The following is a 27898-nucleotide window of genomic DNA, read 5'->3' as shown; positions in this document are numbered from 1 at the left end:
TTTAAAAATTTCAACCGACAGAAGATGAAGGTGGCCTAAAAGGACATTTACGAATTGAGTGGTGATATAAAATACACCAGCGTGAGTGAACAGCACTCATATTGATGTACTTTATAATATTATTTTTTATTGTTCACTGACACTAATGTACTTTATAATATTATTTTTTTTTATCAAAAAGTACACTAGCGCTGTTTACTTACCACGCTTGTGTACTCTAATTCACGACTCTTAGGAATTAGGACCACTTAACTTTTACGTTGGAAGATTTTATAGGTCAGGTTCACTGCACTCTTATGCTTTCTTTCTCTCTCATTGAATTAGATTTGATGTCAGAGTTTTGGCTGTATTGATTATATTGTTGGACCACGCCTCCCAATAGGAAACTTGCCTGTGCGAAGGAAACAAGAAAGAGAAAGAAAAAAAAATGTGGAAGAGAGTGGACCAAGGGGAGGCATTTCTGCTATTCATCTAAACAATACTAAGAAAAATTTCAAGAGAAGGGAAGATGTAAGATATTAAGATGAACTTCAAAAGGAGAGAAGATTTAAATTTAGCTCTAATTCACGACTCTTAGGAATTAGGACCACTCAACTTTTACGCTGGAAGATTTTATAGGTCACGCTCACTTCACTCTTATGCTTTCTTTCTCTCTCATTGAATTAGATTTGATGTCAGAGTTTTGTTTGTATTGATTATATTGTTGGACCACGCCTCCCAATAGGAAACTTGCTTGTGCGAAGGAAACAAGAAAGAGAAAAAAAAATGTGGAAGAGAGTGGACCAAGGGGAGGCATTTCCACTTTTCATTTAAACAACATTAAGAAGAACTTCAAGAGAATGGAAGATCTAAATTTAGATCTTCTATCCTCCCTTTTTATGGTAGTAGTGCTTGGTGTTTTTTTTCTGTAGGCTCCACCGGTTTTCGTTTATAAGAATTACTTTAGATATAGTTTGTAGATTCAGATCTAGTCTATTCAACCTTAGATCTGATCGTTTTCTTCAGTCAAGACCTGTCTTTCGAAAGGATGTCTAAGATGTCGTGCTTCTCCACTGATGCTTGTGAGAGTTTTTGTTTTTGTTTTTTGTTGTTGTTGTTGTTTTTATTTTATAGTCCTAGCCGTTGAGCTGAGGATGTGAATAATGCTTTTGGCTTTCAGGTCAAGAGGGGAATGGTTTGGGTGTGAGTTTTTTGCTCATACCTGGAAAATGGCTTCCTGTGCTCCCTGAAGGAGTTTGTGTTAGTAGATTTGTTCTATAATCTGAAGATCAGGCTGTGATAGCGAATATTTGACGTCATAAATTGCTTTTTCATTGCAAGATCTATTATGTTTTTGATTTTTTGACGTGTAATCTTTTAGCTTCGGTTATGATCTTGTAGAACTGTATGTTCTGTGATTGTAAGAGTTTTTATGCTCTTGAATATTATTAATGAAATTAGATTGATTTTCCCTTAAAAGAAAAAGAAAAAGAAAAAAAGAAACTTGCCTTATTTGGAGTTGAACTCAAACTCAAGTCCTGAATTTTAAATTTTAAAAATTAATCTAGTTATAAATAACTAAATCATAAATTTGCATAGAAATTTTATATTAGATTTTTTAAGACTTTTAATACTATTTTCATTTTTTATGGTATGTGACACATGTCAGGTCTTTTTTTTTTTTTTTTTAGTAAAACTTCGAACCATATGGACTAAAAATGCATGTCCTTTTTTTTTTTTTTTTGGGGGGGGGGGGGGGGGGGGGTGGGGGGGGTGGGGTGGTTATTGCGATGGGATTTGGTAGTAAATTAATTGGAAGGACAATCACAGAACACACGATATGTCGTCGAATGCAGGACACAAAATTAATTGGCTTGCAGAAGATTAATTCGATTGACAATGACAATGGCTTGCAGAAGATTAAGTCAAATTTGGGAGCTATTAGCATTACTCGGAGAGTGGGTGGCCTATAGTGTTTCACTTGTGTGTATATATATATATATATATATGGGAATTGTTAGGTATTTTACTGGTCCTAGGTATATTAGGTATATATTATTTTTTTTAAAATCCGATGAGAGAATAAGAACCAGTTTTTTTTTTTTTTTTTTTTTTTTTTTTTTTTTCTTTTAAATAATATCTACTTATAATGATGAGAACACTATAAAAACACATAACATACATATCCTAATCAAATGAAGAAAAGGAAAAAGGATTACAAAGGGGGGTCCCTCCCACTCTTAATCCTAATGGAGGAGAGAAAAGAAAAACAAACGAGAATGCTTCAAAACACATTATAGAAAGCAATTCATTTAGCAACCGAGTATGTTCTCGAGTTAGCACATCTTAAAACTTTCGATGCAGTCTAACTAGTAAACAGCAGAAGATGCAAGCCAATATCAGCTATTCTCAGGGCACATAGCCAATCCTAAAAGAGAATATCTTTATTGATGACAATGATGAAGAGCTAAAAATTCCCTTCAAAGATAATAGAGGAACAATCAAATTTAGCAGCAAAAGTACTTGCCAAGAGGGCAACATTGGCTTCCCCTGCCATGGCATCTAGATGGAGTAACTTCTTGGTACGTGCAGCCATGATTAGACCCGTGTGATCACTAACGACCACAAATGCAACACTGAGCATGGGCGAATGACAACATCAAAATTAGCTTTCAAGAAACTTTGGGGGCGGAGGGAACCAAGCTTCATGGACAAAAGCTGAGTCATGCCAGGCTTTATATATATATATATATATATATATATATATATATTCAATCATATCAGTAACTCCTTTAAACAAGGGATTTTGAATTGACGAGATAAGGAAGATAAAAACCTGTAGGAATAAACGTCTATTTGTATATAAGTCCAAATTTCTACAAAGTCCAAGGTGACCACTGGATGTTTGAATAAAAGATACAATAAAACAAACCAAAAAAGAACAGAAAAAAAAACATCTCGTAATATATCTAACAGACTAACAAGAAGATTATTAGAAGGAACGGGTGGACGAAAAGAGATATACAAAAGGGGAAAGATACAAGGAGAAGCGCACATGAAAAGATATAGAGACAAGGAAATAAAATGAAAAGGCAAGTTAAGATATAGAGACAAGGAAATAAAATGAAAAGGCAAGTTTGCTCCATGTTTTGAGGATGTTTAATGACTTCTAAGAAGATTCTTTGCTTGATAAGAAAGCAGCATAACCTTTAAACTGGTTTCAATTTCTTCTAATTTACTTTAATAAGTGCCGAGATACATGTCTTATATGTTTTCTTTAATTTTTTAACAGTTATTTATTGTCATTTCACTAATTTAAAAATTCAAACATTAATTTTTTAAAAACCTAAAAATGTTAAATGATACTTGTCACTTATTAGAGTAGATTGAACGAAATCTCCTCCAAATTAAGTTGCAAGTGCACGAGAATATAGGAGGTTGTAAAAGGAACTCGATCAGTCCCCTACCCATACAAAATCTAAGAAAATTGTCGAGATTCCTAATTATAGAGACTAAAATTTATTTTATGAATTACTTACCAGACTATGTATATGGATCATGTTTGTGAAAAGTAAAATAATCTAATGATCAATGTTATTCTCTGGCTTTATCTTATCTTTTGGCTTAGCTTCTCTTATTTTGGGTGAGGACAAGATTATAGCTTCAACTGTAGCATCATTTACAACATTATGGTTAACATAGGGGATCCCGAATCAAAAGGTTTTAGATACAATATTGAAGTCAGTGTAAGAAATTAAAAATATTCTCTAAAAATGAAAATATTAACCGCGATAATTTCTCTTATAAAAATGATCAAAGGAAGTCTGTTGCTGAGACGCCTACGCACTTTTGAACCATCCCACTTGGAGCTTGCGGCCCAGATGATGTGCTATTGTTGAAGGCTTATGGCCCAACGGATGCGGTACTTATGGAAGCCTGTTGCTCAGCCCACAGTCATTGTTCCCATATCATACTTCGTTGAGAGCGGTAACCCATACAACGCAGCGGTGGTGAATCTACTATAACTGCTTTTTCCCTCCAAAAGTTTCTCCAGTCTTCTATTTACTCATTTCCCAAAGACCTAGAAGGCTAAAACCTCTCTCTCTCTCTCTCTCTGGAGCAATCGTAAGGTTGGTTTGATTAAATTAAATAGAATATTTCCCTTTCTCTCTCAGTAAAACCTATTTTGGTTCCAATTCAAAGAACAGAATTTTGATCTGAATTGCATTTCTCTGTGAATTCGCAGATGGACGAGTACTTGCAGTACATGAAGACTTTGCGCTCTCAGATGAACGGTACCTCTCTCTCTCTCTCTCAAAATCAGAAGAGTAATTAAGAGGATTCGATAGAGTTACAGCGATTTGTAACAATGACTGAAATGAATATTGACAGATGTGGAGGATCAAGCGGCGAAGATTTCTGTCGAAGAGCAAATGCAGTTAACCACTATTCAAACCATGGAAAACGATCTCAATTCTGGTTAGCCTGCTTAATTATCTTCACATTGTTTTCCTACATGTATGTACTACAGTGTCAATGTATGTGCAAGTTTTTCATACTGATTTTTCTGAAAAATTCTGATGCATATTAGGCTGAACATATTGTAGTATTTCGTCTGGTTAAATGAATGAAGATTTGTAAGGAATATTATGGATCTTGAAAAATAAACATAAATTTGCCAGTGGCCTATATCTCTTCCTTTGGCTTGTTTAATCTAGAGTATACGGAGTAACGGAGAGGTTTAATTTCTTTGGAACTGTTAGAGGCCTTCTTGATTCTGTACTCTCTGCGTGCTATTTTATTTTTCTTCTTGTTTTATTTCTCAATGATTAAGGTTTTCAAGCCATGATTATTTACAGAGTAGTTTGGAATGAGTACTATTTTTCGTTTTTATAATTTTGCAGTTGTTTCCGATTCTTATTACTGTTAATATTGTATTTATTGTTGTTGTTGTTGTTGCTATTATTATCATCATCAATATTATTGTTGTTATTCTGCATTCTTTATTTCAGCATTCGAGTTAGATAAATTTATTGAATTCTGGAATGAAAAGCATATGAAATGCATCTCTTTGTTAAAGCTGTCTAATTTTTATCCTTGTTTGCTAACATTCTAAGCTTTTTATCATTATTTTGCAGCAAAATCTGAAACAAAGCAACTTAAAGAAGATACTGAGCTAATGATGAAGGCGAAGGGTCAAATATGCTCAAAGATTTTGGAAAAACAGAGAAAGTTTGCCTCTCTGGAGTCTGATTCATCCTCGCTTACGCAGGTGCCCCCTCCCCTGTGTGCGCGCACACATGTCTATGTTCAAGCCTCTAGTTGTAAATACATGTGTTGCTCAAGATAGCTCAGAAACATATACAAAGAAGTAATTAATATTTGAAAGAAAGCCTCTTATTTTGTGATGACGTACTTGTCTCTTTTCTGGGAAAAAGTGATGCTTAGCATTCTAGGGATGCTGTCCATTTTGTGTACACACTAACTTGCTTAATATCTGTGCCATGCTTATACACGGAGAGCTAATACGCCTAGCAACATAGGCACCTGCTCAATAGCTACCCTTCCTTCAATGTACCAACTGTACAATAAGATGTTCATAGATTGGTAGTCAGAAGAAAGATTGTCATAATAATACTTCCTTTTTTACCTGGTATGTTTATGCAAGTGTAATATTCTACTTCTTAATGTCATTATTTCATTATTTGCTTCTTCTGTACATAGTTAGATTCTTTGTAGTACAGATACTCAAGAGTTAATAATTAGCTGTGAATTGTATAATCTGAGCAAAAGGTTCATTTGAGTACCGTAGAACTTAACAATTGTACAAAAAGAAAAAAGAACAAAGAAAAAAAAGAAAAGAGATCCTTTAATTTTGTATGAGAAGGACAACCCGCCACTCAAGGCATTCTAAAGCCCAAAATTAACTTGTAAGTAAGTGAAAAATAAACATGTTTCACTGAAGGTTACTTTGTTACTTTTCAGTGGACTACCTCGAGAGGGGTAAATGGGGGTGTTAAACAAGAGAAACTGATTTGAGAATCATGATCCTTAACGACTCAATAACCTTATACTAGGCTTTGAGAGGTAGAAATGGTTTGCATATAAGGGATACCACATACAGTTTTTTTTTTTTTTTTTTTTTTGACAAATAAGGATGTATTTCACAAGATTAATTAGTCACTGGACAAACAGTTTGGTACCTATGTGCTATTTTCTTGGTTTTAACCCTGATTCATTAATAAACAGACATTTGAGCTCATTCAACAACAAAGAGCCAACTTATCTACCAAATTAATGGAGAAGAGGTAATTCGAAGCACAACCTGCGGCAATTGAAGTGCATGAAATATTGTTAACAATTATCAATGCAATTTGTTCACAATAACAGCACTTACTACACCAAGGTTGCAGAGGATATGAATGCCAAATTACAGCAACAACAGGTTTGATTCTGATAGTTCTCTTCTTGTAAGTTTTAATGTTCTATTTCAACACTCCAACCTTCAATTGATGGTCTCCTTAAATTTTTGTTAGGATTGGGTCGAGTCTAAAAAACCTAGCAGAGAACTGGAAGAGCATGATTTGGTACTTTCCTCTACATCAGACTTTTTTCCCTTCTTTTTCCCGCTTTCTCTTTTATAAAATATCTGTGATAGCTGTCAGCTGGCCTCTATGAGCCCAATTGGACTCAGCAGAAGGCAATAAAGAGCTGAAGTATGTTTGTTGGAGTTCTTTCTAAATTGCTTTAGTAGCATTTTGTACAGTCTGCCTCACTTTTTGATTTTTGGGAAAGCTTAAATTGAAGACTAGGCTGAGGAATTATTTCCCACCATTGAAATAGTACTACTAAATAGACATCCTTTAGGTGATACCTGGCGGTATCTGATCTCTGTGTGTGTCTGTGCATCTATAGTTGTATCCACAAGCCTACAAAATCTTGTGATTCTGTATTTACTGAATGCCTGTTCTTGATTTCCCTGGTATCTTGTCCTAAATTGTTCATTTTACTAAGAATCTGTTTGGGATTGCATTTGAGAAATAGAGCTTTTAAGTCAAAAAGCGCTTTTGGGCAAAAGCTTTATTTTTAAGCTTTTGCCAAAAGTGTGTTTTGGCCATTTTTAGGTTTTTTGGACACTTAAAAGCACTTTTAATTTTTTTATCAAATCAATATTTTTTTCTTCAAACGGACTTTTTGGGTGTTAATAGGCCCCTCAAATGCAATCCCAAACAGGCCCTAAGTCCTCTCCTGAATGCACTTTTGTGGAATATGGATATTGATTTTTACTTAGATCTAGTATCTCTCTCTCTCTCTCTCTTTTTGTTTTGTTTTGATTGTTTTTTTTTTTTCTTTTTTTTTTCTGAAGTGATATTTTTTAAATATTATAAAGAAGTTAACTGGTACTGACTCAACAATATGTACACATGTCAATAAATTACTTGCTTTGATGTGGCCACAAACTTGTTATAGTTCTCCATTAAAAACCCTAACAAAGTGTGTACAGAGTGAGTGATTTGATAACGGCGTTTACCTTAAAGGAATGATTTAACAAGTTTTAAACCCTTGGGAGCATTTTGAAAAAGGTTGAATCCCATAGACCTCTCTAATAATTTTCCCTTAAACTACATGAAGTGTTGTTTGTTAATGATACTATTTTTAGGTTTTTTTGCTTTGTTCAATTATCTTTCTTGGATTGTCTTTCATGAAAGAGTTTTTAATGTTCTTATAGATAACAAGTCACAATATAGACTACTAATTGGACTTTATACAGGTCAATGTTAGAATTGATGAGGAAACAGGTCAAACTGAAGGTATGGCTCTTGGAGTTCTTAATGTAGTTAAGGTAGTTGTGGACTTCTTACAGCCCCGCCCCAATGGGGACGTGCAGCCCACTTTTATTTTGTTCTGGCCTTTGAAGTTCCCCTCAATGTAAAATGGTCAGCAGGGATTGTAATCAGTTAGCTAAAATTGATCTCTTTCATTGAAACTCTTCTAAAACATTAGTTGGTAATTTTATATATATATATTGCACCTAGATCCATAAAAATGCGAGCCGTTGATTTTTTCCTAAGAGTAAAGGAGCACCGTATTCTTTTTTCTTTTTCGTTTGTATTTGATTGGTAATTTACTCGCACATCAATGGGTTATGAAACTGAAACCGTGGTTCCACCCTTCGCCTTATTCTTATTTGGGGAGGGGGGGCTGGAGCACTGAAGGATATTGTTTTTACTTAGAATATGACATCCTCATCTTCCTCTTATATTGGGGTTCTCTTGCAGGGAAGGCTAGCATTGACAGAGACCTCATTATGGACAATCTGGTACAACACTCCTTCCACCGATCATAATATTTATGGGGATGCAGGTTATAACTTTATCTTTGGAGTAATAGGGGAATGGAGCAAAGAAGAACCTGATGGTGAAATTAAACTCTGCTAAAGCCAACCTCGATGAGATTTCACGAATGAAATTCCAACTTATTATGGAGAACAGCAAGGTTACCTGTTTATATGCCTATTAGTCTACTGAATTCAGATCTATACTGATTTTTTAAGTTGATGGTGCATATACTGACTGTATAATTTCACTAAGTATAGTAATTTCTATCAAGCATGTAAATATTTTCATTAATTTCTGCTAATGGAGCAAAGAAGAACCTGATGGTGAAATTAAACTTGGCTAAAGCCAACCTTGATGAGATTTCACGAATGAAATTCGAACTTATTATGGAGAACAGGAAGGTTACCTGTTTATATGCCTATTAGTCTACCGAATTCAGATCTATACGGATTTTTTCATTTGTGGTGCATATGCTGACTGTATAATTTCACTAAGTATAGTAATTTCTATCAAGCATGTAAATATTTTCATTAATTTCTGCTATATGGGAATGAGCTGTCTATAAATTACATTATTTGAGTCAAGGTGATTTGAATTTTTTTTCAAATTTACTGTCTTTTCTCACATGTGAGTTAATTGCTTACCTAAAAGCAACTTTTTATTTCTAACAATTCATCAATTCAACATAGTTTTGCTTTAAAGAAAATTGATTCCTCATGTGCCAGACTTTAGATATAGTCAATATATCCTGGTGTGGCATTCAGGAGGTTTGAAGTCACTCAGTTAATTTGATTTGTATTTGCGACGATCAATTTGAGTCAAAGCGGATCGGGATCACCTTCGGGAGTTCAACTATCTTCTGCTTTCAATATCTGGAGAGAAAGTAAAAGAGACTGTTTCTTTATGATTCAAAAAGTTGTGCCTATTTCTGATTCCCTAGTTTTAGTTTTAGTTATTTTCTGCAAATAGAATTTTTCAGAGCATGAGCAATTTATTCTTTTTTCTTGTTGAATAGAAGATGTATAATACCACTTCAAAAAAAGAAAGAAAATGTATAATATCTGCAAATATATATGAGCTTTCTGTTTTTTCTAGTGGAAGAAAAGGTGTATAATGTCTGCAAATATATAGGATTTCCAGTCATATTTTAGCATTGTGCAGTCCCTCCAACTCCACCCTCCTACAAAAGGAAAGAAAAAAAAAAAAAAAAGAGAGAGAGTATAGCAGGAAGAATATTTCAGAGGGAAGCGGATATTTCCTATAGTAATCTTATTCACTAAAAGCCAATCATTTTGAATCTTTGCAAGAGCATTCTTTTGTGTTTCAGGCGAAGCAGTTTCTTGAGCAAGTGAAGTGCAAGGCAAGTGACTTTAAGGTCAGTTGTCTTCTCAGCACAAACAGGGGTGCAACTGTGTGTCGGACACCATTTAGTTACATGGTAGTTCATCAGAAATATCTATATCTTCTTTTGTCCCAGGAGTGCAGAAATGTTTGTAGAATGTAACTATTTGATTCCTAGATGTTGGATCTCAGAAGATGCCACCATCGTTTTGTTTCTGCACCAGCTTATAAGTTGTTTTGTGTTATGGAGTAATTTGGAATGTTCAACAAAAGGTTCTTTGAAACTTGATGAGCATTTGAACCTTTTAAGTAAAGTCAATTGAATAGTGGCACTTAATCCTTCCTATATTCATATTTTCTTATACTAATGCAAGTTCACAACTATAGCCTTTTTTCTCAATGTGTGGATGACTACAGCCAGAGCTAAGAGAAATGGATATAAAGACCCTGGAAGAGGAACACAATGCCCTTTTATCAGATAAAGCTGGAGAAACTGAGTACTTGCAGTCTCTGCTGGACCAAATTGAAAAACTGAAGGTAAATAGAGTGATTAGCTTTTGCTTTTTATTTTACTGAAATTAGGCAGTTCTTTAGCAACTATTTGATAATTTGGCAAAATGGCCTATAAATGTTGCCAAAGCTGCGTCCAGAGATGGAAGGATTCTTACTTGATTAAGGGTTAAGATAGGACTAATCTAGGATCTAGCACATTATGCATTCTTGCATTTTCTGTGTACTGGGTTGCAACTTTCTTTCTTTTTTATTATTACTTAAAAATGTGTGCTTTCTTGGAAATGTCAAGGCTCTGAATATTAATGATAATTTAAAAGAATGGAGTGTCCAGCTTGACTGTCAGATTAGTCACCATCATTTGTTTTTTTTTTTTTTGGATGAATCATTTTTTGTGCGATTCATGACTCAATTTGCATTTTCCATATATAATTGCCCTTCCATTCATGAAAGCCTCTGCTTGTTCCAGGGAATTTCTCTTCCTGTTAAATGTGCTTGCGGAGAAGAATACAAGGTCTGTGTGGACCTTTGTGTGCGACAAAACATGAACTAAGTGTTTGAACCTTGGAGAACTTGGAAGGATTAGGAAAGAATCAATAGTGGACTAGCTAGAATATGTGACTTTCTATACAGGTAATCCTACAAACAGAGAAGAATTTAATTTTTTAAGACTAATATTGCAACATGAATCTGATGAAACTATTAGAGATTTGTTCAAGATTGGGTTTAAATAATTTTACCAATAAAAAAAAAACAAGGTTTTAGTAATTTGAATAGTTTCTTTGTGAAACTGAACAAAGGGAATGCCTTTCTTTTAAGGTGTACACATTGGTGGCCAATACAATTCAATAGTTCAAGTTCAACTTATAAAAATGTTTTTATATTGTAAGGTGGTAATTTTTTCCTTAACTGCTGGGAAGTGAAAAATTTGTCATCTCATTGATAAAACGCAGAAACATTGGTTCACATGCACACAGCCACTGATGACTGATCCATTCACCATAAGTAGACATTAGCTATCCTAAATTTATGACCCTAGATTATGAAAGATTATATGTGATACATCTTGCATTCAGTGCCCAAAATGACCAAAAAGCTGTACACACGAAAGCAAATCTATGATGCATATAAATGTCTTGTGGAGAGTATTTGATTTGCTGGTGACTTTGTCGTTACATCTATGAATCAAATCAAAGACCATGTCATATGCATAAGATGATTTTTTTTTGGAAAGCTCACATGTATATTCTTACAGAAGATGAAACTTTTTAACATAACATTGAGATATATATTCCACTTGTATATGGTGTGCACTATTCACATTCTCACCTTTGAGTTATCTATACGAATATGCTTAAAAGACCGTATAAAATAATAGTAGTAATGATGATAGTGAAAACAAGGTAAAAAAAGGGAAAAATTATTCAGTTGATCCCTAGAGCTTCTAGAGCTGCTGAGATATCATGGACTCCACAACACTCCCCTACAAAGGTGATGTGAGGGCTATCTTGTGGACCTACATCTTCTCTTTTAAAACTGTCTTCACTGCGAAGAAGCTTCTCACTGCCATACTCCACGGAGCCTTTTAGAATAAGGGTCTTGTGGAGGCCAGCAAGTAGGTGCTCGTAATCTGTATCCCCTCTTTCGCCCGCAAACAGAACAACTTTGGAAAGATCAATTCCCCATCTAACTGAAAGGTACCTGCACATGTACAAGCATGATGGGAAGTTTTTTTCTTTTGATTTTAATTTTGGTAATGCAAACTTTTTGTTAAGTGGATTTATCTATATTTTATAGAAGGCCATTACGATGTACACACACATATATATATATATACACATGTTCTACATTATCTAGTACAGTAACGGGGGGCTGACCTTAGTGCTTGTATTCTTGTTGCAAACAATGGCACCACATTTAACCTCGATGCTGCGCGTATATAGACAAGATTGCATCGGAAGCCTCTCATTCGCAGCCTCTGGCGGAGGTCATCTATCCTTCGAGTCTGCCATTAATATACATTGGAATCATAGTTAGAAATATTATGAGATAAAAAAAACACTTATTTGAGGTAATACCTTCCATTTATTAGGAAGTTTCCTTCATCAGAAGTTTTCTCACCTTGGCTCCTGGTCTCACATTATAAGAGTAGCACCTAGAGCTGCATGCATCCACATACTCAACGATGTCATCCTCAGGCTCACCTTCTATCCTGGCAAGCCTTGTCACTATCGACTTCAGATTCTCACCAGGCCATCTATACTCCACGTGGGTTTCATAGTCCACATCAGCTACCATGTCTCTCCATGGGTAATACATCTCACTTCCGCTTTTACACACCAATGCATCAAAATCTTCTATGTTCACTTGGCAGCCTTTCAATGCTTCTATGGTCTCTTGTAAAGTCAAACCGGTTAACAATACAAAGCCTATCCGACCCAAGCCTAGACCTGAGCGTGCGGCTTGCATAACATTCTTGATGATTGCCTGAAAGGTTTCAGTGCAATCTCCGGTGCTGTTATAACAATCGACGGCTATTACAAACAGCCACTGCCTTCTACCAGGGCAGTAATTGACACCTGGTTTGCCATTGGAGGAAGCCATTCTGGTTATGGCTTCGATGAGTTGCTTTTGTCTGGTTGCTGCATCAGGCTCTCCATTGATCTTTACGTCTCCTTCTATAGAGAATCTCAAAGAAACATCTTCCACATCCTTTAGAGAGTCACTCATCGGTTCTTCAGGAATTGGCATGATCTGGAGACGAGTGGTGGGGTGGCGATTCCGACAGTGCTCAACATGGGAGAGGTAGTTTCGACAGTGTTCTGGCCATGAAAAACGGTGGATATTCTTTAGGCCATTCTTTCGGCATTCTTGCCAAAGATTTTTGTCTGCAACAAGCTTTAGTAGCGCATCTGCTACGGCTTTGTGGTCATGTGGGTCAACAAGGAGTCCGTTGTTTAGAGCCTGGTAGAACAGAGACCTCCATTAGTTTGGTGAAATGTACCATTCCATTGTCAAAGAATCGTTAGGTTTGACAGTATGCTAGCTACTTGACCAAAATATAGTGAAGAACCACGCAATCTTCTCATTCCATTAAATTGCTTAAGAAAAAAGAAAAAAGAAAATCCTAATTTGGTAGCCCATGTATCAAAGGTCTTCATGAAAAAAAGTATTAATTTCATAATGTATGTACATTTCATTTTAGGCTGTCCCAAAACATTGTTCAGTTTTAAAAGTCAAAATTTACTAATTTATCAGCCTACTCTTCGAGCTTTTGGGTGGAATACTGAAGGGCTTTAGTAAGCAAATTTTGAATAAGAAACAAGAGTACATATAATTCCAGCAGCTTGGAGATGAGACATATGGTAGTTCATTACCTTCAGAATATCAACAGGCCCTCCGTTTTTGGTGGCGACGAAAGGTAAACCATAAGCAGTTGCCTGCAACATTTTACATAGAAATATAAAGCATAAGCAACGTGTATGTAAATAATATTTCATTTAGGATCAAAATCTTTAGCATATAATATATGTTGCCGCTGATTAATGTCATTGAAATTGAGCCCGCTAGAGCTTTGAGTTCACCGAGGCTTACCTCAATGAGTGTGAGACCGAAAGGTTCCACGAGAGCCGGGTTGATGAAAACTCCCTTCAAGAGACAAAGCCGCCAAGTCTTACTGTTAGCAAATTTTAATGTTGCAAGGGAGAAAACGAGGTTAAGTGTGGCATAGTACTTTTAAGACAATAGTTTAGGCCTACAAATGGTGGCAATGTTTAAGAATTAGGACATTCGTTCTCATGTATAGTATATTAGCAAAAATCCTTGGTAATGACCATCCCAGGTGTCAGATGATTATTAGATCTTTCATCAAACAATGTACCTTTGTTTTTGCAGCCAGACGGTAAATGTCAGGGACTTCTGATTGCTTGTGATGTTTGGGATAGGCCACCTGACCATACAAATCGTACTTGTCAATGAGCTTCAGTACTGTTGTGAGAACAACCGAGCTGCTACTAGGCATTTCTTCAATGTCATCTCTGTTGCCAAGTATTAGTGTCTGCAATAGTAGCACCCAACCACAAATAAATTAATTAGCTCTGCATTATATTATTTGTGTTACAAATTGACTGAAATTCAAAATTACCAAGTTAGCTAGCTCCCGGAGATGTTGGCATTCCCCAAAAGCCTTCAGCAATGTGGTGACGTTTTTCTTGGGGTCAGGACGGGACAGTGCAAGTATCATGGGCTTGTGAGGGTTCGTGAAAAATCGCATTACCTGCATTGCAAAGTCCAGTTATAAGAGCAATGTGTTGTGCAATGACTTCAATTTTCTTTCCCTCTCTCCATTTTTCCTCCTCTTTCCAAAGAAAAATTCTCTAGAGAACACAGTAGATTCATTTTCAGGGGACACAGACACGTCCACAACTAAATAAGGAAGAATAAGAGAAGAATTTCAACCTCGGACCATATTGGAGGCAGATGCCTTTTGTTTTGAAGCTTCTCTGAGCCAATCAATGACTTGAGATCGCCATCACCTTCCACAGTATCTTGTGCTGTGACATAGCTGAAGTCCATTCCCGGTGGTATAACCTAATGCCGCATAGTAATTAGTATGCATTAATTTATGTCCATTAAAAACTAACTCCATTGCAAAAGTTTTTCATGAAAAATTGCATTATCTGCATTGCAAAAATCTGAGTGATTCTTTCAGTTGCAGGAAGGAGAATGTGCATACCACCATCCTTGGCATGTTTCGTCCATAACAACTAACTCCACGCCGTCGCCTAACCCTAAGCTTCCTCTCCAGCTTCAGATCGAATCCATCGTACAAACCCCATTGCTCTTCAATCTCTTGCCTTGTGCTAGTCACCACCATTTCCGCAGCATCCAGACTCAGTTCTTCAGCCTCAATCCTCCTCATTATTCTGTAGGTTGCATTTATGTCCTGCCTAGAAAGCCTCGCTTGCTTAAGCAGTTGCTCAAACTTGTTACGCCCCAATGAGTGGCCTGTTAGCACCATCGGCACGTTTAAGGCCCCAGACAAATGTGCCGCCACCTCTCCGGCATCAGCATAGTGGCCGTGAATCACATAAGGCCAAGTTGGCTTCCCCCCATTGGCTTGTTCACCCAGAGCTCTTGCCATGTTGACTATATGGTTTAGAGCCCCATCAACAAATTCAGGTATATGAGGCCAAAGTGACTCTTTTGGTATGTACCTGTGACACAGATTGTTTATATTTATTAAACTCATTTTTCCTTTGCTGATAAGATTAAACCTATAACAGTTAATTAAATAGCATTTTTCAATAGTATAATTACTTATCGCGTGGCCCACATGGTAGGCGGATAATGTAGGCTCCACAGCTACCACTTGCATCCGATGGGCATGACAGCATCTCAATGGGCTCACCATAGCTGTAGTCTACTTCTGGTGAGGCAATTTGTCTAGTTAGGAGATCAACGCGATGGACACCTTTTGTGTTGGCCAGAGCTCGAGCAAGTTCGACAACATATTTCACCTGAACATGCAAAATCATAGAGCAATATTTTTAGATGTGAAAAATATTAATATTTAAGATTGATTTGGTAGGAGCTAGCCGTGGTTGAGTCAAGGCCTTTAGTGGGCCTGAGAATTCCTTAAAGGATTATTAAACACAAGTAGGGGCAGTCATGAAATAACCACCTGACCACCGGTATCAGAATCTCTTCCAAGTTCCATATTTTCTCCTCGCACCAACCCATGAAGACTGCAAGAACAAAATATTATACTATGAAAAACCGAAAGTTACAGCACATGTTTCGTGCAAAGTACGTACACAACCCTTTAATTAGAAATCATAAGGTGATGGTGAGAATGCAGAAAATATTATATACCTGATGAGCACAATGTAAAGTCGCCTAGACTTATCATCATCTGACCAAATATGCATCTCGGAGTTGATCCTGGATATCTCCTTGATGGGTTCTGAGAGGTTGGCGTCGCCTTTCTCTTTCTCACCTTCTGAGAGCTCAGAAAGGTCATCTGCGGCATCATTACGGCCTTGTTCACGCTCTATACGCCGTTTTGCTAGTTTCTTTGCATCATCCCATGCTATCTGCAGGTGTATGTAATATTATTTCTACCCCAAAGTAGGGGGAAGACTTTGGGGTAAAGAAAACTGAATGAAACGAATTGAGTATGATTAGCTTCTTATATTAATATAACCGAATGAGTTAATTAAGATCTACCAGTTTGGATTTTTTGTCACATACGCAACTCTGTTTCGTCCTAGTCAATTGGTATCCGAGCCTATGTTTACTTTGTTGGATTAATTTCATGAATGATATCCTTAACCTCAGTTGTCATGGAACAATCACAATCTCTAATTGTTCCCCTTACTTTGATGGCAACAATTATGTTTATTGGAAATTTGGAATGTATACACAAGAGCGTTTCTTAAGTCTCTAGATGAACGAGTTTGGATCTCCATTGAAAAGGGTTGGACTAAACCTGCTACAAGTATTGACACATAGTCTAAGGATGAATTAAATGCTTGTAATAAGAATAGCAAGGGACTACACATCATATTTATGGCAGTTTCACAAAGTAGTTCAAGAGAATATCAATTGTGTTGTTGCATTGACCCAAGACACAATTTCGATGTTTACTAGGTCAAAACAGTATGTCAATAGAAGTATGAAAATCTGAACAAAATGCCCCCAGTTGCAATCTGGTTGAAAGTCGTTCAAACGAGATTTGGACATAATTCTACGTTTTCAAGCTTGTTCGAACGCAACTGCAATAAACTGCATGTTTTAACCTAGCTGACTTAGCCTAAAAACCTAAGTTTTCTCAACTTCTATACACCTTGAAGGGTAGCATCTTTGTTTTTTTTTTTTTTTTTTTGGCCATAGGTTTTTTGATGCTCTTGAGCCTAAACAGATTCAAACCTTCTTTAAGTTAATACTCCTCATTCAAACCATATAAAATACTATAGCTACTAGAGTTTTTTTTTTTTTTTAATTGAATAAGGAAAAAGGCTATAGGGGAGGGTAGCTACTAGAGTTTTGGATTGAAGCAAACGAGGTTAATATGTGAATGTAATCCGTGTAACAGAAGGCCAAAAGTTTTGAATTCACTGTGGCAAAAGGTGAATAGATCATTTGCCAGAATTGTAAGATTGGGTCTTCGGAGTTACAAAGGATTCGTAAATAAAAATAATCTGTAACATAAGTCTTTTATAGTTGATGCCTTTAAAATTAATTGGAATGAGAACCATTTTACTTTAATATTTCAATTTTTGTTACCAAAATTTATATGTTGATTATTTCTTTCATGCTTGCTTTAATTTTTGTACTGATATTTGTGGTGTTTGCCTTTAAATTTATTAACTTTATTAATCTAAATCTAATCAATAATAGCTTGGGCTCTAGATCTTAATTTTCACTACCCTCTCACCTGCTTCTTTTTCCGAGCGAGATGCCAAATGCGCCAGCACATATTCTCGAGCCTGTTACTGCGATCACGTGTATTCCTTGTTGCTATAACCTGTAATTAACACCTCACCGTCAATCACAAGTTATCATTTGTCTACTTTTCTCTTACCACAATAAAATAAGAGAAAAACACCCTACACTATACGTAAATAAAATGAAAATAAATGTACAAGTAATTAAACAAAGATATTAAAGATATGTTCGTCAAAAAAAAAAAAAGGACATTAATTTCTTTTGTATTTTTTCGTATTTTCGATCACTTTTTTTTTTTTTTTTTCAAAAGTTCACAGGGCTAATATGTGCACGGTTCTTGAATGTTATTTTAGTATTTGGGTCACTTTGGGCTCACAGAGTTCCACTTTTTTTCAAACAAAACCATAATTTTTTTAGTCCACATATATATCGAACAAAATCTTTTAGGCCGCACTGGAAATCACAAGTTGGTCATGTATAGAGGGCATCTATATGCCACTTCTTGCGTGGTGTCCGTGACAATATATAAAAGTGAGTGACTGTAATTAAAAGGAACCATTTTAGATTGAGAAATCTTACACATCAATATCTCATTATACTAACGTAAAAAGAAAAGAAAAAAAAAATTAAAGACTACTAAATTTTTATCACGTCCGCATAATAAGATATTTGTGAGATATTAATTAACATAGTATTATATATTATTGTTTTGGGCTCATCTTAGCAAGACAACCATAAAAATTGAGAAAAGAAAAATAGGTTTATTTGAGCGTGGTCCCCATCTAATGTTCCAATTGCTCGTGGGGCCCACCTAGAAGAAACAATTTTGGTGCAAAAATTGCCACGCAAACTTGGGAATTGGGATATATGCTAAACTTATTTTCTTTCCTTTTGGAGCTACGTTCATTAAATTGTGTGATTACTATAATACTACAACAACCGGGAAAAAAAAAAGGGAAGAAAATAAGAGTGTCAAATCTGTTTAAAATGCTTTACAAACAATATACGATGCATGAATATTGTAAAAATATAGTAGCAAGTTCGAAAATTTTCAATGCATGCTAGAAAGTACGTAGCTAGGAATTACTGGGTGATTAAATTAGAAAAAAAAATTTGAAAATGCATTAATCTAGCCTTAATTAATTAATTCACACTCTTCAGCAAAGGCTAATTAAGGCTAGCTACGAACCTTGATCCAAGTTCTGTGGAGCTCAGACTCATCAAAGCTATTAACGACTTCTTGCACGAAGTACTTTGTGGGGCTGAATAACTTTTCCTCCTTCTCTTTCTCTTCAAACTTTGGAATAACACTCTGTTTCCCATCCTGCCTTTTCCTTGTGTTACTTCCCGCGTCCAAAATCGCCTCCAAGTACCCATTAATCCACTCGTTTCTTGCCATCTCTTTCACTTGATTTAGTCTCCCTGTTTCAGCTTCTTTGTACAAGGAATTTGGAAGAGAGAGAGAGAGAAGTAGAAGCTTCTCTAGGTATGTCAGGGAAGAGAGAGATGAGTGAATTTACATCATCAGTTTAAGCTTCTAAAAGAGCATTGAGAAATGAGTGGAAAGCTTTGAAGTTTGATGGTGTTTTTCTTCTTTCTTTCTAAAATCCCTTGGCACTTTGAAAACGAGTTGTACAAAGGATCCAAGCCCTTAAAAAGACCTCTCGAGTTTTAGTTTTTACGACACTTTTTCAAAAGAATAATAAATCAATCAATTCGATGATAAGATGGATTGGGTGGCTTTGATTCTCTCTCCTTCTTTTACGAAGCATATTACCTAAACATCCTTATTCTTTTATATATTATTCTTCACTCACGCCCTAAATTTTATTTTAATCCTACATGGAGAATCCATTTTTAATATACAAACTACATATTCTTTTCCATCCTAATTAACATTTTTTAAATTATGATTATAATCTTCAATTATGTATAAAATCTATAAAAATGATTTTATTAGAAGAAAAAGGTTATTAATTTTAGCAATTAATTAACAAGAATACTAATTATATATATATATATATATATATATATATATATATATATATATATGCACAATCCTGTGTTGCCGATCTACTCTTTTGCCGCTGACCCAAGCTCGTACGAGCCACTACACGCTTCTCCCCAGTGTCATTGTGCCCTATAGACACTAGACTTTTTCTCTCTTCTTTTTAGCATGGCAGGATGTGATTCGTGCGAGTTGGAGTGTAGATCGTGTGGATCTCACACACTTTGCATGTGAGCCTCACGTTCTGGGTTTTCTATGTCATTTTCTAGCTGGATCTTGTCATTGATGCAGGTTTTCTTTGTTTTGTTTCTGTTTTGTTGTGTTATCCTGGCCATTGAGCTGATGAGAGATAGTTTCGGTGTGAGGGGTTTGTCTCACGGCCGGTCAATAAAGATTGTTTCTTTAGGAATAAGACCTACCCATATATTTAAATCTAATCTACACAAAGCATATATGCCCCTTAAATGAAGTGTATACATTGGTTGGATCGGAGGAGGTAAATACGTTTTTGATTGTTAGATTTTTAGTGTATCTACGATGTTGTACTTTTCATAGTTTTTTGCTATGTTTCTTTGTAAGAGTTTTACGCTTTGGATATTTTATTATGAAATGAAGATGAAAGAATTCTCTTTTTTTAAAAAAAAAAAAAAAAAAAAAAGCTTTATTTGCATTATGCACGTAGAAACACTCTCATTAAGCACTTGTTGTCTTCATCCTCAAAACAGACAAATCTTTCCGATGTCAATAGGTCTGATTCCTCTACAGTCATTGTCTCGATGTTCTTGTTGCAATCACAGCTGTCGCCTCTCCAATTTGTCAAAGCTTACGTTTAAGACTTAAGAGCATTCTCGTAGGAAAAATAGACAAAAAAAAAAAAAAGAAAAAAAAAAAAAGGTAGTTTCATCTCATTTAAGCTTAAAAATAAAAAAATGGACTAGCCATTCCGTTGTTTAGAAAATTTGCCCGGGACTAAAGCTCGATAATGCATTTTTTTTAAAAAAAAAATCAATTTTATTCTCTTTTTCCTTTAAGAATAGTAAAAATAAATAAAAAATAATAATATTTTAAACAAAATAATAAAAAATTGATAGTTAAAATAGAGAATATGAATATAAGTGCTTTAAAAAATTAAGTAACTAAAATAGGAAAAAGTATTTTTTAAAAAAAAAAATTAAAATGAAGAGAAAATTTGCTAAGCGGAAGTGAATAATGTGCTAAAAGGACATCAAAATAATTGGACTTTCGTTTTCAATTGGTCTTTTTTTTTTTTCTTTTTTTTTCAATTGGTCTTTATTCATTCGTCACGACACGTCTGATCATTTTTTGGAAAAAAGTAACTTTAGGACGGCTTAGCTGGGAAAAATATTCAATCAGTTTTTCTCTTTCGTCCACTAAAATTATTAATTCTATAGGATTTATATATATAATTGAAATGAAATATTTAATGGGTCCAAGTGAGATTTTACTAGGTGAAAAAAAAAAAAAAAAAAAAAAAAAAAAAAAGAAAGAAGAAAATCAACAAGTGATAATTGCATGCATGCATGCTCTCTGGGTGCCAAATGTACATGGTTAATTGAACAGCCTTTCAACACTTATTGGCGGCATCAGATACTTTTAAGGACAATATATAGTCACAATAGCATAATCCACTTGGCTGACAATGTGAACACCACCACAAAAGGATTGTATATATTGTAAGAGAAACAAGTAAAGAATCTTAATTAATTAATCAATCAATCAAGAAGAGAGAAAAGAGGCATTAATAATCAATCTAAACGATGGGATATATATATATATATAGTAGTGTAGAAAAGAAAAAGGAAAATCAAAGGCTATAGAAGGAGATGTAGTGTATGGACAAGGGAGTTGGGAAGGTTACATCATGAGATATTGCATAGAACAAATAAATCAAGTGGGCAGCATGCATGAGCTGCTATACATTCTAAGGCTGAGAGGGAAAGGGGAAGAAGCCTTGGGATATTTCAACGAATATCCCATTTGCTTAGGACTCTATCACAATTGTGGCCATTCGACTCCATCTTTTTCCTCTCTTTTTTTATCTTCCTCCCTCACCTCCAAACTTCCCATGAATTATATGCCACTTTCACTTTCTCTAATTATAGCCACTTAATTAAATTGGGTTTCATGATATATATATATATATATCATGAATTAGTTTTTTAGTCTTTTTCAATATGGTCGAGTTGTGCCCCACCATTGATGCCGTGTAGGTAATGCACTAAGTCAATCTTCCCAATAGTGCATCTAGGCCACCCAAATGATCTAAACTCCCTCCCATTTTAAATGCTTAATTGTCACCCTTTAACATCATTGAAAATTCTATCTTCTTGATGGTATTAATAGCGTCGCAATTCATGTTTGCGTGTTGGGTTTGGATCGTGTCGAAACATGTGTATAAAATTATATAGGTCAATTCTAACTCGATTTGTTTTATTAAACTGGTCAAATTTATAGACCATAATCCTCTAATTTTGTATTGGATTTGTGTCGGGTTCGCAGGTCATGTCAACAATTGCTTATCATTATGTCACGTGTTGGGTTCAAGTCGTTGTCGAAGCATGGGTATAAGACTATATAGATCAATCCTAACCCGACTCATTTAATTAAACGGTTTAATTTCGTGTTGGGTTTGTGTCAAAAATTGACAGCCCTAATAGTACGCAGTACACCCTTGGGATTTCAAATTTTGTTGGATATCGTGAGTAGTACAGCTCAATGAATATACAAAAATAATAATAATAATAATAATAATTAATTAACACAAATATCGCATTAATTGTCATCATTATCTTTTTTTTTTTTTTTTTTTTTACATGTACACATAAGAGAAGGGGGATGAGAGATTTGATCTAGTGACCTCTTCATGGTCACCAAGATTGAAACTTTAAATTAAAGATCACAAGAATATCATTAATTAGGAGTTAATTAAAATGTTGTTCTAGATCACAAGGATAATACTAGCTAGGAATAAATTAAAGGACTACAATTAATTTGATGACACTTGTTGCAACACTTGCAAAAAGGACTAATTTGATGTATCTCCATTAATGCACATATATAAAGGGATCGATGACACTCTTACAGAATATAATTAAAGAAAAATGAAAGGAAAAAAGAAGAAAATATTAAAAAATATATATAGTTTTGGGCTTCTGTTGTATGAAAATGCGATTAGGTCTATGCAGCCATGTTTGGATGAAAATACCATTATATAGTTTTGGGCTTCTGTTGTATGAAAATGCGATTAGGTCTTTGCAGCCATGTTTGGATGAAAATACTATTTTCAAGCTGAATACTTGGTATAACCCATTAATTAACTGATAATATCTTTGGTCTTGATCGTAATCAAGACAGACATTATTGGCGAATCTTGCTCAACTTTGTTCAAATAATTAAGCCCTAATATTCCTTAATTAATTAGCTCGTCAGTACGTGAAAGAGATTCCAGTATGCATATATCAGATCTCCAATCCATAAAAATAATGTATATATCTACACGTACATCAATATATATGGATGCCCACAAAATGCAGAATTCTCATCGATCAGTGCTTAGGCCACTATAAAGGTATAAGAATCTAAGTTCAGTAAGCCCTTTTATTCCTCTCTCCTTATATATATATATATATATATATATATATATATATATATATATATATATATAGGTTCTGCACCTTTTCTTTTCTTTCTCTTTTTTTTTAAAAAAAAAAAAAATCCTCAACAACAACAACATAGAAGTGTACGAATATTTGAAGCAACTATATATGATGGACACTGTTCCTTGCCTTCACTTTTTTATTCAGAAAATTTCAACCATTGATCAGAGATGTGACACGTACAACTAGCTACTAATTAAGTCAAACCCCTCATCTAAGGCTTTGTTTGGTAAGGGGGATGGGGTTGGCCCAAATACTGTTCATCACCATTTTTCAAAAAAATCAACATCAAAACATTCTAATTTTTTCACTTTTAATATCAAATCATTCACTTTTTATTATTATTCAAATAAAAAAATTACTACAAAACAAAACTTTTTCACTTTTCCATATCACTTTTTCATTTTTTTTATACCAAACATTTTTACTTTTTTTTCACATCAATCTACATCAACTACAGTGTTTAGGTCATCCCATTTGCCAAACATCCCCTTAGGTGGTGTTTGGTAAATGGGTTGGCCTAGTTACTGTAGTTGATGTAGATTGATGTAAAAAAAAAAAAAAAAGAATGTTTGGTATAAAAAAAAAATGAAAAAGTGAAAAAAAAATTTGTTTTCTAGTGATTTTTTTATTTGAATAATAATAAAAAGTGAATTATTTGATATAAAAAATTAAAAAGTAAGAATGTTTTGATGTTAATTTTTTTGGGAAATGGTGATGAATAGTATCTAGGCCAACCGACCCTTTTACCAAACAAGGCCTAGAGGAATAATGGCATTGTAAGAGACCAAAAAGCAAAATATTGGCAGCAATATGTTACAATCACTAAAGAAAAAGGCATTATTAGAACATATTCTTGAAGTGATCAGTTATTTCAGGTTTTTTTTTTTTTTTTTTTTTTGAGAGAGAGAGAGAGAGAGAGTGAGAGAGATTGACCGCACTGAAAAAAGTCTTTGACAGCATGAAGGGATCCGTACCTCCTGGGTGACCAAATGCAATTGCGTTTCTTTGAACAATCTGGTTTAACAGCAACAATGAATGAATGAAGGGTAGATGCCTATTAATAATGCAACTCTACTTTGAATCAATAGATGTAACACTCACATCATCACATGATTAAGAGCTTGTTTGATATTTTTGTGGGTAATTTAAAACTTTTGTCTGTAGAGTTTTGTGCAAATATTTTATTACTATAAATTTGTTTAATTTGCTGTTTGATAACATTTCTGAAGTGCTTTGAAGCTATTATTCTTTGGTTATTAGCATAAAATACACACTAAGGTCACTAGCTATAAAATAGAGTATGGAAGGACTCGATAGAGATATGATGAAACATAATGAAAAACGGAGTCAAAAACGTGAAATTAGAGATTACTCTACAAAGCTCGATCGACTGAGGAAATGACACATGTCAAAACCCAAGCTTTGGCAAGAAAATCAACTGACAAGTGACACACTTGATTGGCCAAGACCAATTAAGCTCTGCCAAAACCAATTGAGCTTATACAAGCCCGACACAATTTGACTCATATTATGATGTCTCGGTCGACCAAAAATAGGCTTGCTCGACCGAGCCACATGTCAAGCAACTGACTGGGCGGGCTACAGTAACACCAACTTCTAGTCTATATAAAGGATGAAAGATAACATTTTCAAATTACATGTATCGAAAACATGCATTAAGGGAATACATGAGGAAGTTAGTGAAAATATATGTGAGGTAGCAATACTCTGCGAGTTTAAGTGTAAGAGTGAGGTGAGGTGGTAATGAAAGAATATATATAGGATGTGCTCACAAAGCAAGTCTTGGAAGTTATAAAACTCCCGCTCGCTCTATCCATAAAGTAGTGATTATAATTATAGTGTCGTTTTAATGTACAAGTATACCGACAATCTTGATTGAAAAGTGATGAAAAATGTGGAGTTTTGGAATGTTTTCAGGAGTTGGCCGGAAATATTGCGTTCATTGTAGCTTGAAAGGCAGATGGGGAATTACACAGACCAAATGGCATTAATGTTACACACGCTCAATAACATCAGTTACAACGTGATAACACTTGCACAACTGAAAACACACGATAAGACAATTGTTATCACTAGAAATTATATTATCCCCAGCAACACTCAAATATTTCAAATAACAAGTACTTCTAGTTATCCACAAGCATGAAATCGTTTCCCCATAGCATTTTGCTATCTCCATCTGGGGTTCCCGTGATTCCCACGTTGCACTTTTAAGTCTTATCCCCAATCTCCATCTAGTTCTTGTGCTTACACGTCATGCACAAGACTTACGTGTCTCCTCCTACAAGGCTATTCTATGTAAGCTAGCTAATAGCTATGATATGTTTCAATTTTTAATTTAATTAATTAATTTATAATGTGGGGAATTTGTGCGTTGTGCAGGTAGGTAGAGAGAAATCATCATCAGATCTTATTAATAATAGGTTTGGCTTGTAATCATACAAACATATCTCCCTTACGCAAAACCCACTAACGGCGTCTTTATTACATAGAAATATTATTGAGAATCTCAAATGCTCTTGAAAGATGATTTAATAATAAAATAAAATGCACATCTGAAGATTGGACTTTGGAGTACCTCATTTTATTTGGCCATTTGTTTTTGCATGAACTCCCTCACTTCCTCTATAAACAAACCACATTCGGGCCTCACGCCCAGGCTCCAGAACCCGTGGATCGCATTCGGATAATCCACCAGGTATACTTCTTTTCCGGATCTTTTCAGCCCCTCGTAGTACCTCATGCACCAATCCCGTAACGGGTCGAACCCTCCAATGAAAACAAGCGCTGCTGGGAACCTCACGCCCGAGATTTCACCAGCATTCGGTCCGAACACATTCGCCGCCGGGTGGTCCCTGTCCGACCCGTCCGGCAAAAAAGCTCTCCAGAACCAGTCCGTCTGGTCCTGTTTCAATATCGGGCCGCGGGAAAATCGAATCTCGGACTCGACCCGCTCCTCCCCTCCGAAAAACGGCTGTACTGCTATGAGCCCGAGGAGGTTCACCCTCTTGAAGCTGTGCTCGCCGGCTCTGAGCGCTACGTGGTGGGCCAGGTTCCCGCCTGCGCTCTCTCCGGCGAGAAAACAACGGTTAAGATCAGCGTTGACCGGCAGATCGGGTCCGTCCATTTCGTCGACGAATCTCAGCGCGTCGAATCCGTCTTCGAACTGGCACGGGAACCGATGCTCCGGCGCCAGCCGGTAGTTGACGGAGATGACGATGGCGTGGAGGTCTTGAGCGAGCTGGCGCACCGCGTTGTGAATCAAAATCGAGTTGGCGTAGCCGCCAACGAAGCCGCCGCCGTGGAAGAACACGATGACGGGCATGCCGACAGCGTCGTTTGGATCGGCGCCAATGGAGGTGGGGGTTGGGTTGTAGAGGCGGAACCATAGATTGCGAGAAGGGTCAACCGTAATGTCGGAGTAGGCAACGCCGTCGGGGGGATTGGGAGAGGGAGGGACCATGTAGTCGAAGAAGTTGAGGAGGCGACGGTTGATGCTCACGTTGGGGCGTAATGAGGCGTCGAAGACCCAGGAAAGAGCTCCCGCGGCGAGCTTCACCGTCCATGGGATATTTGGTTTGGGGTTTGCGCTTTGTTCAGACATTTCGGTCGCTACGAGATATCTCTCTCCCTCCGATCTCTTTGGGGACTCGGAAGACAGTTGTCGTTGTCAAGCTTTTTCTTATATTCAATGGGGGTGGGTGAGACTGAAACAGCGGGTCAACATGAATGCGAGTTGGAGAAAAGTATTCATTTCACTTCTTCCGTAGGAGAGCTGAGCAGATTCAGCCTTCAAGACTCCGTTGAAGACAATTTGATTCATGTCGGTCCCGATGATTACGACAGGTGAGATAAACATTACTCTGACAATCTATAAATAATGCAGTTTAAATATTTTTCAATATTTAATAATATAGTTGAAGTATTTTTCTTGGGATTGTTTGACGGTTAATCGGTTTGGTAATTCTAACGTCTTGCCTAGATAAATGTTTTTTAATGTATTAATACAAATGAGGCTACTATTATTAATTATCTCATTAATATAGTAGGTTGGACTTGACTCTCTCAATAGTAGGTTGGACTTGACTCTCTCAACTAACAATGGCTATGCTTCGCAACAGCCGGGGCCGGCAGCAACAGCAAAAATTGACTTTTCACTTAATTTTTTTTTTTTTTTAAGTAAAATATTAAATTAAAAAAAAAAAAAAAAAAAAATGAGGAGAAAGATGGGGGTGGTTCCAGCCACCCCTTGGCCAAAATGAGGTGGCCGGACCACCCCCAGCCCCTTGGGGGTGGTCCGGCCACCCCCAAATGCACCGGGTCCCTTTTTTTTTTTTTTTTTGGCTAAAGGGGTGGTCGAACTACCCCCATACCGGCCATGGGGGTGGCTGGAGCCACCCCCTTGGCCAAAAATGGGGTGGTTCGGCCACCCCATGTTGGCCAAGGAGCCACCCCGATGGTTCTCCGATTTTTTTTTTTTTTTAATAATATTTTTCATTTTCTTTAAAATATATATATATATATATATATATATATATATATATATATAGTTGGAATTATCGGTTGGGAAT

At 35.8% G+C, this 27898-nt stretch overlaps 2 protein-coding genes and 1 pseudogene across 8 annotated transcripts; 1 reads left to right on the top strand and 2 right to left on the bottom strand.

Annotated features, from left to right (window-relative positions):
* Window positions 1-4010: 4010 nt before the first annotated feature.
* On the top strand, window positions 4011-14964 carry LOC132180528 (uncharacterized). Of its 6 annotated transcripts, none has more exons than XR_009440173.2 (14): window positions 4011-4109; window positions 4226-4274; window positions 4372-4458; window positions 5118-5251; window positions 6229-6287; window positions 6370-6424; window positions 6516-6566; window positions 7751-7790; window positions 8259-8299; window positions 8371-8475; window positions 9646-9693; window positions 10077-10196; window positions 10639-10802; window positions 14881-14964. XR_009440173.2 is itself a non-coding variant. In XM_059593395.2 (13 exons), exons 2-13 carry the CDS (start codon window positions 4226-4228, stop codon window positions 10720-10722), a joined length of 873 nt encoding a protein of 290 aa, XP_059449378.2. In that variant the 5' UTR covers window positions 4011-4109; the 3' UTR covers window positions 10723-10880. The 6 variants fall into 6 exon arrangements, 3 of the variants coding, with proteins under 3 accessions (XP_059449378.2, XP_088372347.1, XP_088372346.1); XR_009440174.2 differs by having other exon boundaries at window positions 14887-14951; XM_059593395.2 differs by lacking the exon at window positions 14881-14964 and having other exon boundaries at window positions 10639-10880.
* On the bottom strand, window positions 10966-19218 carry ATSPS4F (Sucrose-phosphate synthase family protein). The gene is made up of 14 exons (XM_059593394.2): window positions 18808-19218; window positions 17608-17697; window positions 16044-16264; window positions 15853-15916; window positions 15489-15688; window positions 14905-15385; window positions 14628-14759; window positions 14314-14445; window positions 14050-14226; window positions 13764-13817; window positions 13547-13609; window positions 12291-13133; window positions 12047-12174; window positions 10966-11870 (listed from the first exon to the last, which is right to left on the bottom strand). Exons 1-14 carry the CDS (start codon window positions 19015-19017, stop codon window positions 11594-11596), a joined length of 3072 nt encoding a protein of 1023 aa, XP_059449377.2. The 5' UTR covers window positions 19018-19218; the 3' UTR covers window positions 10966-11593.
* A 4992-nt stretch (window positions 19219-24210) lies between these two features.
* On the bottom strand, window positions 24211-27164 carry LOC132181439 (putative carboxylesterase 18 pseudogene; annotated as a pseudogene). Its single transcript, XR_015912152.1, has 2 exons — window positions 25906-27164; window positions 24211-24320 (listed from the first exon to the last, which is right to left on the bottom strand). The product of XR_015912152.1 is annotated as a putative carboxylesterase 18 pseudogene (transcript).
* Between the last annotated feature and the right edge of the window lie 734 nt (window positions 27165-27898).

Source organism: Corylus avellana, chromosome 5 (genome assembly GCF_965113065.1).
Source record: "Corylus avellana chromosome 5, dhCorAvel1.hap1.2, whole genome shotgun sequence".
NCBI lineage: Eukaryota > Viridiplantae > Streptophyta > Magnoliopsida > Fagales > Betulaceae > Corylus > Corylus avellana.
This window is presented reverse-complemented; position numbering and strand designations above follow the sequence as displayed.